The following is a 13,510-nucleotide window of genomic DNA, read 5'->3' as shown; positions in this document are numbered from 1 at the left end:
AGAGACAGCGCAGCAGCCACAGTGCTGCTAAAAATACATCAGTGTCGTCCTCCATCACCTCCACCAGGCTTCGGTTACATCCCAACTAGATTCTTTAAATTGTGAAAAATTCCAGCAGGCACTTGACAACATTAAATCACTGTAATTAGAAGCAACTACTAAAGCACCTTTCAAAGCTTTTACTAAAAATTAATGAGCTATCTGATTTTATAAGATTTCCAAGGATAAGACAACATTTGTGCTTTAAAAAAAAAAAAAAAAAAAAAGAAAAGACCACTATTCAAACTCACTCCTACCTGCCTAGCTAGCATTAGAGAGCAGCCAAATGCATTGCCATGACTGGTCAAAAGCAGTATTTAGCATCATGTGTAAGTTTGTAATAGCAAAATGTAAGTGTGGAAGTTGCAGAGATTTGTTCTGCAACTTCACACTTACCTCTACAAACACCACATTAAATAGCTTCGTCTTTCAGTTGATCCTAATTGTTTTCATATCAAAACAGCTTTAAGCAGCGCATATACAGTTTGGAAAGCTTCTACATTAGAGCACAGCCAACTGGTTTGGCTTTCTTGATTTTGAGCAAGAATTTTCAGCAGGATGAACCATGGCACCACAGTCGCTTTACCCAGGACACATCCGTATGAACATACTGTAGCCCAGCAGCACCACTTCTGATTAATACAACAAGCAGTTGTCCAGTAAACAGTTAAAAGTTGAGGCTCTTCCCTATTTTGGGTTCCCTGTTCCTGCCCTGTTTTAACATGACCTCTGCTACAAATCCCCTCCACACAGGAGTTGAAACACGCCACGGACAGAGTGTGTGTTTCCAGCTGTGGGAAAGAAGAGGCTGCAGGTTTTGGCTACAATGTTTGGTTCAAAAGAAAAAATCAAACAAGAAAAAAAACCAACCCCAAAACCACAACACCAAACCAACACAGTGCCTCACCTAGTAATTAGCGGTAGGACTGCCAGCAGCACCCTTCCTTCAGGCCAAGACATGAACCTTTAGACCCGGAGCCTGAAACTGTAGCCTGTTTTCATACCACTGCGCATGACAGGCGTTGCGCTGCTGCGGTCTTAAGAGTTTGAGAAGTGTGGCATTAAGGGGTTTTCTGGGCAGAGAAACCTAAGAGGAGGATTAGGGACTGCTCTGTTTGCGAGCTACAAATGGAATGGTCACATTTGTAATGCTCTGTTTTGCTTTAGCTTTAATGAGGCAGATTCACAATATTAGAAACCGTATCTTCTGTTTTACAAGACTGCTCCTGAGCAGATCTCAGTGGGTTATTCAAGCCATTAGCTCAGAATCCAAAGCATCACTGAAGAGCAGAGAAAAGCATGTATTTCAGCAACCCACATATCTCCAGTGGTCAACATTTTCAAAGTCTGTGTAACTGGCATTTATAACAGTATCCAAAATAAATTTAGTAAACTTTCCTCACCTTAAGTACATAATCACTAGGTAAACCTTTGGGGCAGGAATTATGGGAACCATCCAAAACAATACTGAAAACAACTCAAATGGAGACACTATGTTTTATTAATACTCTTCCAGATTACATTTCTATTTCTAAAAAGAAAATAGGAACACATCTAAATCTAAGAATTCCATTACTGTTCAACCCTGGGAATGGAACATTGTTAAGTTGGACCATTTTATTACTTTTCATATACTTTAATATTTCAAAATTTAAAAAAAAGTCAAATAATACTAGCTCCAGACAGATTGCATATTGAACATGGTAGGTTGTTAATCACCACAGATCAATTTCCTGATAAAAATCCCTGATTAAGAAGTTTTCCCTCTAAATTAAATTTATAAAATTCTCTGCCGGTGGCTCAGCCACTCAATGGCATAGGAACTGCCCCCAGGTTTCTTGTTGCTTAGATTACCCAGCCTCGGGGGCACCCTGGAACCGAAGTCCTTGGAGGTGGGAGCCAGCAGTGTTCTCCTTAACGCCGTCTGTTGAGCAACATGGAACAAGACACAGTCTGCTTCCAGAAGCCTTAAGAATCAGCTCTTGAAGAGACAGGAAAGGTGGCCATGTGTAACAGAGGAAGAAAAGAGGAAGCCTCAATACTTATGAGAGTAGATCCTCAGAACTCAGCCGAGCCAGGCCCAGCAAGCAAGAAAACCACGGAAATCCCACCAAGGGAGCAGGCACCACAGAGTAAACAAACCAGACAATAAGCAGATCTCCACTGCAGAAGCTGTCCATAAATGTGTCAGTCCCATGAATCATTTGCTATAAAAAGTTCAGTGTCTCATCTTCAGTGCTTCTTTATCTATAATTCTGTACATTATATACAAAAATGTGCAAGGATAGCTGCTTGATGCTTCCAATCCTTGTTCTTCTGCAGTGATGAAAAATTTTAAAAACCAGAGTCTGGACTTATAAATAGTGCAGAAAATGCAAATGCTAAGAAGACAATGCCTCCTATGATTGTCACTGAAAAGAAAAAACAAACCAAAAAGAAATTAGATACTGAAAGTTAAATATCTTCCATGACACATTACTGATTTTATTTTTCTTATAATCTTACTTTAAATTTTATGCTGCAAACAGCGGACATTGTTTCTAGCTCAGTGTCAGGATGCTCATATGCCATCCCATTGTCTAACTGCATCTACAAGAACATATTCCAGTCCTTAGGAGGAAGCTTTGTTTTACTCTTCTTACTTTAAGCTAGTATAAAACTGAGGTTGATACCTGCTCTTGAGTATTTGGCTCTATGGGGGAAAATAAGATACAATATTCTCATGCTGGAGCAAGCCATCAGTTGAGCGACATACTAATTAGCATTTTTTGCACAGTTCAAGTAACTATACTGAAGAGACAGTATCAAAAACATTAACTGCTTGCAATGGCCACAATCTGCTGGAGGCTGGGACAATAGTCCAGGAAAGCACCACTGTATTTGGACCGCTCTCCTACTCTTCTCTAAACAAGCTAATGAGCTAGATGGATCTTTAGTCTAACCTCATAAGGCTATTCCTGTGGCCAAAGATCCACGTTGAGCTTATGAGGAGCATGTTAAATCATTTTTAGATTATCACCTCATCACCAATTTCCTTGGCAAACAAACAAGACAGAATGCACATTTCACTTTTTGCAGTGAAGATGTTTTTTGACAGCCTCTGCAACTACAGAACAAATACAGGAAGCAGCTTCACAGAATCCTTCCTGGGAGCAAGAAATCTCACTACATCACAGGACTGACAGTTGAAACAAGCTGCAACCTAATCTAAGGAGAAAAAAACCAAAACCCAACACCACAATGTAACCTTACTGATACTTACTGTTACAGATAGCAGGTATGATAAAAAAATAAAATAAAAAAAACATTTATGCCACACACAGAGTAGCTTTTAAAGCTTTTATATGGCTGGCATAACTTGTAAGTATGAAGCTCTCTTGCCCACCTGAAGGCCTGCACTCAGAATTACAACAGAATTTCTATTACCCACTGTTGAACAATACATACCGACTGCTCAAAATACTGTATTTCCTTCCTCTTGTCTCCTACAAGCTAGCTAATAGTGAAGCAAAACGTGCTTCACCTGTGTCCGTATTTAAACCTGGAGCTACAATACTGATTCCTTAAATCAGAGTCAGTAAACCCTTAAGTTCAATTAAGGCCAGACCCTTCAGAAGCACCCCGTCCAGGGTGGTGACACATGCTTGGACTCTGCCTCGCAGGAGGGACATGCAGCCCTGGGAACAGCGCAGGGTCACCCCACACGAGGGGAGCTGACTACGGGGCAGGGGGAAGGCAGGGAGAGGTGGGATGGAAGACACAGACTCAAAAAAAAAAAAAAAAGTTTTTGGGTTTTCCAAAAGTTTTGAGAAACACTGTTCCCAAGCATGTAGTCATTTACACCACAGACATTACCAGCATTAATGCATTTTTTTGGCTGGAGCAAGTTTTCACTTACCAGTCCTAACAGAAATTTTTTGTGCTATCATTCTCCCTCCAATAACTGCTAAACCAGTGCATAGGCAATGTCCCACTGTTCCTCCTACTGCCACACCATAGGGGTCCTGAGGAAAAAAAACAGAAGGGAAATATCAGCACAGTTGAAAACCCACTAGTCCTACGACAACCTCCTGCCATGAAGGAGCAATGCCTTGATTCCCCTGTTGCACACTGTCAAGCATGGAGGATACTCTCTGTTGTTTACTCTGCTATCCATCACTGCCTTAAAGACCAGTAACAGTGTACGTCAGCTAGCTAGACAGACTTAAATCTAAATCTGACTAATACAAGAGCATATGGCATGTTTCAACCAAGAAGCATCTTCAAGTTGTTAAATATAGATCCAGAAATCGCTCTACTGTACTTAAACAATTAAGCAACCTCTAGAGGGAAGGTGGCAGCTGTTGAGAAACACAGTATGCATCAGCTGGAAGAACACCAACCCAATTATAAAGAAAGAGAAAAATAAAACCATGAACTGCAAATGAAAGCTTTCAGCAGCTAAAACACTCTGACTCCTTTGTTCAGCTTCACAAGCTTGTGCTCTACACTCTCCCCTCCATCATCCAAAGAGGGAAGTACGAAAGAGTTTAAGTCCAGAGGATTATAAACTGTTTTCAAAGTTTACTGTCAATGACAGCTTTCACATCACTGCATAACAAACAGCTAATCAATACGTGAACAAGTCTACTATGTAAAGAAGTTTCTCAGATCTACTTACAAATTACACAGTTACGGTCAGCATCTGTATTCAACATCTCAAAACAGAAGACTTCAGCATTAGAAACAGAAACCAATCTTTTAATGACCGATAAAGAAGGCAAGGTAGGAGCATGACTTTCTGCTGTTGTACAAAGATGAATGACGGAAAGTGGAGTTGAGTCCCCTGCACATCTCAGACTTTTAGCTCCGAGAAGAAGAAAAGGTGCTGCCTTCAGATGAGGAATGCATGAAATCTCTAATAGACAAACAACAAAACTATCTAGGAAATGATACAGTATGAAGAAAACAGACAACATCGACCAGCCAAGAGAACGAAAACCTCATGTCAGTGAGAAAAGGTGGTGAGAAGGAAGCAGAGGACAGGTAGCAAGCCACCAACAAGCAGAGGTCAGAAGCAGGGCTGTGCCAGCAGAACACAGTTGCCTCCAGGATCAGGGGCAGGACCCAAAGAGTCTGGAAATCCCCATTTCCTTGCTGTCAGGAGTTACTTGTACAGCTCCCACTGGGTAGCGTAGATCTCAGCCCCCACCCCATTCCCTAGAGCTGTCCCTGGAAGGTCACAAGTTATAACAGCTTCCCTCAGCGTAGCGTCTCCAGGAGCAGAAGTGCTCAGACGCAGCTGCTCAGGCAAAGCCAGTCTAGTAGGACACCGTGGAGTTTCCTTTTCTCTTTCCTGAAACAGATGAACAATTCTTATACACAGTAAACTATTAAGGTGTAAAATCAAGTTCTTAAGGACTGTTGTGAGGATTAGGTTAAGACAGACTTAACTCATTCCCCTGGTGTATGCACCAAGACAGCCAAATTATCACCTTTTTTCCTCCAAAGGAGCCCTGTTTGTTGGATGTGACAAGATGAATGCTACTCGCTTAATGAACATTCATCCAGTATTTTGTTTTCTTTTCACTGAAGAATGTATGGTCCCAGCTGACTTACTGACACACTACTCAAATCTCTGTATAAAGATAATTTCTTTCCTTATAAGCACTTCTGTAGTACTTCTGCTATATATCTTAGTACTTCACAAACAAGGATTTATCTGAACATATTATGACACAAAGGGGTATAAAAGAATCCCACAGATAAAATGAAAAAAGATCCAGATCATAATCATTCACTGATTTTGAAAGCCAAGATCAAGATATCTTCAATTCATTTTTTGTAGTATTCATTTTTGTAGCACTTATACAAATACTTCATATGCTAAAGGTACAACATCCACAGTCTTTAGTTGCAATGCTCAGCACTTCACAGATCAGACCCCAGAGTCGGATGGACACTTCCTAATGGGACACTCAGAAAATGCAAACCAGAAGTCAACCACCACCTATGAAAAGATAGGCTTAAGCAACTTTCCTAGTACCATATAAAAACTTGGGCAGAGGCAGTAATAATTCCTCGTTTTCCAAGATGGCACATAACTGCCTGAACAATGAGATCATCCTCTCGTCCCACTGTTCCCTGCCTTGTTAGCTCTAAGCACCTTCCCTGCACTGTAAATAAAGACAAGAGGTTCCTACAGATTATAGCCTCCTTCATTACACAGCCCTGATTTATCCCTAGGGAAGGTCTGAGAGTACACCAAAAGAAGCACAAGTCCTAGGGAAAAAAATGTAAATTGTCTCAATGCATGAAAGAGCACAGGCAAGCTCCTTATGTTTATTACAAGGTTGACTATAAGCCTTAATTTTCCTTTAAATACAGTTACACACATTCTAATCATCATGCTGAATACCATTTCACTTACAGTATTACTGCACAGCAGTTTAGAGTTTATTTGTTCTATACACTGTACTGTATTCACTTAGATTTTTAAAAAGAAGTATCTTTTTAACAGCTTTAAGTTTGCTGGGATGAAGGTCTCTTTTTAAAGCTACTGTGTTAAAACTGTATGGCCACATAGATCAAAGAAAAAGAGGTTCTGTAACATCTCTCAACACTGTAACAAAAACAATTATATTCAGCTGCATGATATAAAACAACTATTTCCAGAAGGGCCTGTGCAGTCCCAATCATGTAACAATAGTTTTAATAATACACAGAGCTTCAGTGCATTTATTTTCAGGTCTCAGCACAGCTGTGACACTAAGTAAGGCACAGCAAGGCAGCAGGTGTGAATCTGATACCTCCTGCAAGAATATTTTGTCTCTCCCACTTCTCCGTAGGCAGCCCAAAGAGGGCAAAAGAACAGTAGGCATTCTGCAACACTCACCTCTCTGGCGGCCAAGACTATGGTTGTTAATTGGGAACGATCACCCCATTCTGCTAAAAACGTTAAAGTAAAAGCTTGAACAAAGATTGGAGAAATAAAATGTAGCCACTTCTTCTGAGGTATAGTTGTGCCTGGCCCTGATTCCACATCTCCTGGCCCATTTAACAGTTTAGTTCTCTGAAGCTGTGAAGGACAAGGGAAAAAGAAAAAAAAAAAAAAGCCCCGTAAGATTAGAAATGTCATCTACACAACCCAAATGAAATACCAGCTTTACAGTTTAAGTATCTGGAATGTTATTAGGCACCGACTGCTGCATTATCCATGTATTATTTATATTAGATACCATTTTAAAAAACTAGCTATATATATGCACACATCTGTGTGTACACATATAACACACACACACATATAACACACACACACATATAACACACACACACATATAATCACTTGTAATCACCTCTAACCTCCAGTTATTGTCCATCTTGTACTGCTTGCCCTTGCGCAGCAGTTTCAGTAGGAATGACACCTGGTTTCTAACCACAGATTTCCTCCTATTTTTAAAGCAGGGATCCCCCTCTTCCCAAGTGGTGGCTCTCAAATTAGGATTTTGTAAAATTAAGGGGGGGGGGGGATCTTGAAAGAAATAAGATTAATACTCCACACTACTGCTTAGAAGTGGACCAGTATATTTAGAAAGTTATTATAACAGAGACCTATGCTGCAACACTACAAACCTCCACATTATTCTGCCTGACCATAAAAAGAAATAAAAGGAGAGGATTAAGGAGAGAAAAAAAAAAAAAAAAAAAAAAAGGAATCTATGGAGAAAGTCCCTTTTTTCCTGAGAAGCCAGGCTTGCCACAGAACTAGAATCAACTGTTGAAACAGCCTCCAGGGGCCACTTCTGTCCCATTTACCACACGTTTTCTGTGTCAGATTATCAATCACAGACATAGCTGAACACCCCAAACATGACAGTGCCATTCTGCAGCTTCAGGGCTGTAACTATTTTATCAGCCATAATTCACAGCAAGTATGACTTACTTCCTCATCTTTTTTTTTAATTTCTGCTTGCACTTCCTCCAGCTCTTCCTGACCCTCATCTGGACTCATTTTCAAGCCTTCCCGAAGCATTCGGATGCCAAAAATTGCAAACAGTGCCGTTGACACGTAGTACGTGTACACACGAGGAATAACTGTGGTGGCATATCCAAATAAAACTGAAAAGAAAACAAATGTGTAATTTAAAAAAATAAGCATGAGGATCATAATTGTTTTTCCCATATCTAAGAAATGCTCACTAGCAAACTCTGCAATTCAAATACCCATGGAAAAATAAATATTGCATCTTTTGTTAGGTTTTGGTTTTTTGTGGGGTTTTTGTTTGTTTGTTTGGGTTTTTTTGCAAGATAACACCACTCTAGAAACTCCAACCATTACTGGTCATACCAGAGACTAAACTCTATCAACACACAGACAAGGCACACCAGGCAAAGTTGATGTGCTGCTATTCCCAAGAGCCAGTCCAAGCAGCATTATCTTTCCCATCAAGGACTATGCACGTCCTGCCTTTCTCCAAGCATGCCATGAAACTATCATCTGTAACCATGTTAGATTAGTCACGGTGTATACCAGTTAATTCCATTTTTATATATGACTATATGTTGGATAGCATCTCTTTCCAATAATTTATCAGATAAAGTTAGAATAAGATTTTCTACAAGTTAAATCTACTAGACATACCCACAAAGCATCCAGCTGCATGAATCCATGTCTGTCTTCTTTTGCCAAGTGCAAATACCTGCACATTACTATTGCCTTCTCTCCCACACAAACACACAATGTGACCAGCTTTGATCTTCCTTTAATTTAAAAACACTGATCCCACTCAAAGACCAAAAAGCTACCTCCATGGTGCATCTACTTTTACGGGTATCGAAGGCGATCTAACTAAGCCAAAACTAGTTCTCAAAGAAGAATAAATATGTATCCAGGACAAATTACTTGCTTCTTCACAAAGTAAGACTAGTTAGCATTTTTGGACAAAAAAGGCCTGCATAAATGAGAGGAAATTAAAACTGCACACACCTAATATTCAAGGCTGCTTGGACCATGCACTCACAACTCCTTCTGTTGTTTTACTCCATGTGCAATTAGCTAAAAGGAAGCATATTACCGTGTGTGTTCTCTTGCACACACTTTCTTAGTTGAAAAAGGCACTCAGAAGTTACTACATAATCTGGAAATTAATCCGCACTGCCACTACCAAAAGTAAGACTATGAGACCAAAATTAATCAGGCTGTACTATTAGAAAACACGGCACATATATATATATGAATAACAGCATTAGTTGCACAATTAATAAGAAAGGACTTAAACTAAACTTCTTTTTAAACACTGAAAATACTAAAGTAAAGCAATGCAAGAAGCTATACAAAAAGATTTTTTTAGCATTATTTGCATATGCAAGCATAGAAGGAATGAAATAATCAGAATGATAAGGCAGCTTATTTTGTCACAAGGGTAGAACTGTCCCTAAGCACAGCTTGATAAATACCCCCAGTAGTGATTACTTGGAGCCAGTGAGTTTAAGTGAGCATGGTTTCATGAAATCAAGGTGGGCAAAAAAACTCAGGGATTTCCAGACACAGCTTGTATAAAACAAGGGTAGTGGAGAAAGGGGAGAAGGAAAAAAACAAAACAAAACAAAAAAACAGAAACAAAAAAAAAAGGGGGGGGCTCCTTTCTGAAAAGGATGAAATAGTTGGAAACCTCTAAACTGGGGGATAAAACAGAAAAGAAAGGTTTTATGAAAAAGCATCAAGAAAGATTTGAAGAAAGACTTAGTATAGAAAATGGGAGAGCCGTAATGGGCAGGAGAAAAGAGATTGCAAGATTTACAGAATAGTACATCACCTGCGGTACTAAATAACATTAAATGAAGCAAGCAGTGCAGAAGTGGAAGAAGCGTCAAAGACTTATATTAAGTGAGTAATAGAAGAAACTCATACAATGCTATCACTACACACAGTGCAAATGGAAACTGCTCTGAGACTGCAATAATAATTGAAGCAATATATATAGCAATGGCTACACATCCAAAAACCATTCATAGAAACACTTGCTGAGAATCCTGAAGCCAGCTAATCGGCTGTCTCCAGTGTATATAAACCAATGAACACTATTTAAATTATTTCTGAAATGGGCATCATTAGGAATGAGCACACCTACAACAAAATTTATGCTGCATCTGATACACCTGAAAGCTGCTCCATTTTACAATCACAGCTACGTAAGCACCCACAACTACAGGTTCCTCAAGTGCCACCTGATACCTCACTCCCTGCCGCCCCAGCTCTTGGCTCTGTCAGTACCACCCATCCCGAAGGATCACAGCAGAACGTCATCTTCCACTTACGCAGCTCCCAGCACAAATCCAAACAGCTACACATACAGGCACACAAGTCAAAGGGAAATTTGTCATCATATTAAGAATCTTTTGCCTTAGGAGGAAAAAGAGAAGTCACTCCCACATTCCCTTTAGGCATGCTAATTTAACAGGAGATAAAAATAAAAAGGAAACTAGTGGCCCCAAAATCAAAGGAAGTGCTTAGGCTCCCAATCCCAGTCCTCTTCCTTAAGCTCATTGTGAGGTCCAGGGAGCGCAAACACCTCATTACAGGTAAGAACCTAAATATTCAATCTGAGCCATGGTCCCCAGGAAAACCCTCACACTCTCTTCAAAACAGAAAACTGCATATACCTACTACCTTCATTTTAATTTCAAGTAAGATTTATTGATAAATATGTAGCCAGCACATTTTAAGAGATGAAACAAAAAGAAAGGAGTGCTAACCTGATAAACATGTCATCAGTCCCAAGGCAAGCATAGCACCAGCCAGTACAGTCAAACGGTTGTACCGCATTGCCATGATGGCTGCAATGAAGAAGGTCTTATCCCCCAGTTCTGATACAATGATGACCGATATAGCAGCCACAAATGCATGAATAAAGCCCAAATTAGTCTTGTCAGCTGACTCTTCATTGACAATGTGAACTGGAGCAACCGCCGAGGACCCCTTCTGTAAAAGGGGGGAAAAAAACCCAACAGAAACACCACTAGTTAATTAGGCTTGAATAGTTAGTTTGCAGAAGTACCGAGCCTTGTATTTCTCCTGTCATAGCATACTGCGTAGTGTGACATTTTAACTATACACCTCTCACACAGCATTAATGATCATTAACTAGTTACTGGCTGCCACCTACCTCAAATTGCTAGTTAGGCACTTAGCAAGAAGGTCAGATCGTGCACTGATTATTAAATCAGTACTTCACCATGCGCACTATTACCAGAACATGAGAACCACTATTAGAACAAAACATGGGGAAAGCTGCTTTAGTTCAGCTCTAATATTGCTGTCTTTACAATCCCTGGTTATTTACTTTATGATCTTGACCAAACAAGCAATTTTCTGACATAAATATTAAGAATTAAACTCTTCAAACTAAAACTGGGCAACTAGGATAGCTTAAGCAGAAATATGAAGTCCTTTCAAAAACTGTCAGGATCGCTTTCTTCCCTTGCAGAATCTTTGCATCTCAGCTGCGTGAAAGTCTTACAGAAGTTTTCATCAGCTTTTTTTGTACATGCTCTGTTTGTTGAAAACAAGCTTTAACACTTTCCAGTGGTCAAACCTGACCAGCACACTCCAGATCTCACTTACTCACCGAAGTGCTTACTTTTTACAGAGATTAAGATATCTACAGCTAAAAGCAAGACCCAAAACAAGGAAGTCGATGTTCACATGCTTGACCAGAGATGGCTAAGAAACCTTGTTTCAGCACGTCTACCAGCAGAGACAGATTGCTACGTGTTTTAACATGGTGACTTCCCAGCATTCCACTTTTAGTAGTGCTGGAAGTTTTTGGTTTTGAAATTTAAAAGTTTCCATGCTTTATACGATACACGGTGACTTCCCAGAGTTCCTTCACCTTTAGCAGTGCTGTAATTTTTTTTTTTTGGCCTTTAAAACCTGGCATACTCTATGCTACATCAAGCCATATGTTAACAATTTTTTCATCCCTCTGTGTGATCACCCGGCACTAGAATCCCCTAACCAAGAACACCATTTAAAAAGTTTTAACGCAAGGAAATTAATCTTAAATATTGAGGAAAAACCGGCAGGTTTTGAGTCGCAACAAAGCCTGCTTTCATCTGCTTCTGTGAGGAAGACCTGGAGAGGTCGGGTTCCCCCCCCTGCATGCAGCGAGGCATAAAAGCATCAGTCCATTCTTCATAATGGGCCTAAATTCTCTTTTAGCGGAAAAAGGGAAAGCTGCAGGGCCACCTGGCCCTGCAGCTTTCCCTTTTTCCGCTAAAAGAGGAGAATTTAGGAGTCAAATGGCGAGGCGTCCTGCAGGCCGGGCCCGCCCCACCGGCTGAGAGCTGCCGCGGGGGGCGACTGGGCCGTTCCCGCTCCCGCGACCCGGCTGAGAGAAGCGGCGGGGGGGTGGGGAGGGAGGAAGGGGGTGTGCAGGCAGCCGGCGCGGCCCGGCCCGGCCCCGCCTCACCTCACGCGGTTCGGCTCCCTGCGCCGCCGGCGGTGGCTCCTTCTTCCTGCCGGGCTCTTCCTCCGGAGCGGCGCGCAGCCCCGCCGGGGCCGTCAGCAGCAGCGACACCGCCAGCAGCAGCGCGGCGGCCCGCGGGAGCGGCGGCGGGGACGGCGACGAGCCCATGGCGGCCGAGCGCGGTGGTGAGGGGAGGGCGGCACGGCACGAGGCCCCTCTTAAAGGCGCCGCGTCATCGCCCTGCCCGCAGCGCCCCAGCCGCGCGGCCCCGCAACCGTCCCCCAACCGCTTCCTGCAACGGCCCGGCCCGGAGGGGCGGGGCCGCGCCACGCCGATTGGCTGCGGCCGCCGCTGACAGGCGCCCCGCCCTCCGCTGCGCCCCGCCCCGCCGAAACGGGCGGGGGTCCCGTGGCCCGTGGGGGCTCCCCTGCGAGTCCCGGGGCAGCTCCGCAGCCGCCGGGGTGAGGCCCAGGCGTTGGTTTCCACCCCCTTCTCCGGCTCCCCGCGTCGAGGAGGGCGGCTGTGCGGCTTTCCCGGGGGAGCGGGCGAGTCGAAGCGCGTCCCTCCTCCGTTCGGAGTTGCCTACGGGCAGGGAAAAGGCGCTGAGGGACGGAAAGCACGACGGCTGCGTAAGAAGGCAAAAAAAAAGTGCATAGAAAGGGCCGGGGCACATCCAGTTTTCTCCAAGCCCAAGTCCAAAGCAGCGCTTTGGTTACGCGTGACCGGAGGAGGCGAGGAGAGGGGTGTGCTCCCTGAGGAGCAATTAACAGTCCAGTAACAGGACCAAGAACGCCAGGGAAACAGCAGATGCTTGGAGGCAGGAGCCTGCCGAGAATCACTAAAAAAAAAAAATAATAATAATACAGAAAGATGCGGTCCCAAGACAGGGTTATTTGTGTTCCACGGTGAACCGAAGCTGTGGAAGTGTTGACGGAGAGAGGGTCGCAAGAGCCAGGAGAGGCACAACATTTTGTGCAAAGTAATTGCTCATGTTTTGCAAAGACATAGCTCGATTTTGAATAATT

The 13,510-nt window shown here is 42.5% G+C and overlaps 1 protein-coding gene across 1 annotated transcript; it reads right to left on the bottom strand.

Moving 5' to 3' along the window:
* Positions 1–1,522: 1,522 nt before the first annotated feature.
* TMEM165 (transmembrane protein 165) lies at positions 1,523–12,787 on the bottom strand. The gene is made up of 6 exons (XM_075500081.1): positions 12,489–12,787; positions 10,774–10,999; positions 7,961–8,136; positions 6,914–7,096; positions 3,938–4,043; positions 1,523–2,450 (listed from the first exon to the last, which is right to left on the bottom strand). Exons 1-6 carry the CDS (start codon positions 12,651–12,653, stop codon positions 2,374–2,376), a joined length of 933 nt encoding a protein of 310 aa, XP_075356196.1. The 5' UTR covers positions 12,654–12,787; the 3' UTR covers positions 1,523–2,373.
* Positions 12,788–13,510: the final 723 nt, after the last annotated feature.

The sequence above is a fragment of the Mycteria americana genome, chromosome 4 (genome assembly GCF_035582795.1).
Source record: "Mycteria americana isolate JAX WOST 10 ecotype Jacksonville Zoo and Gardens chromosome 4, USCA_MyAme_1.0, whole genome shotgun sequence".
NCBI classification, from domain to species: Eukaryota; Metazoa; Chordata; class Aves; order Ciconiiformes; family Ciconiidae; genus Mycteria; species Mycteria americana.
The sequence above is the reverse complement of the archived record's forward strand: the minus strand, read 5'-3'. Positions and strand labels throughout refer to the sequence as shown.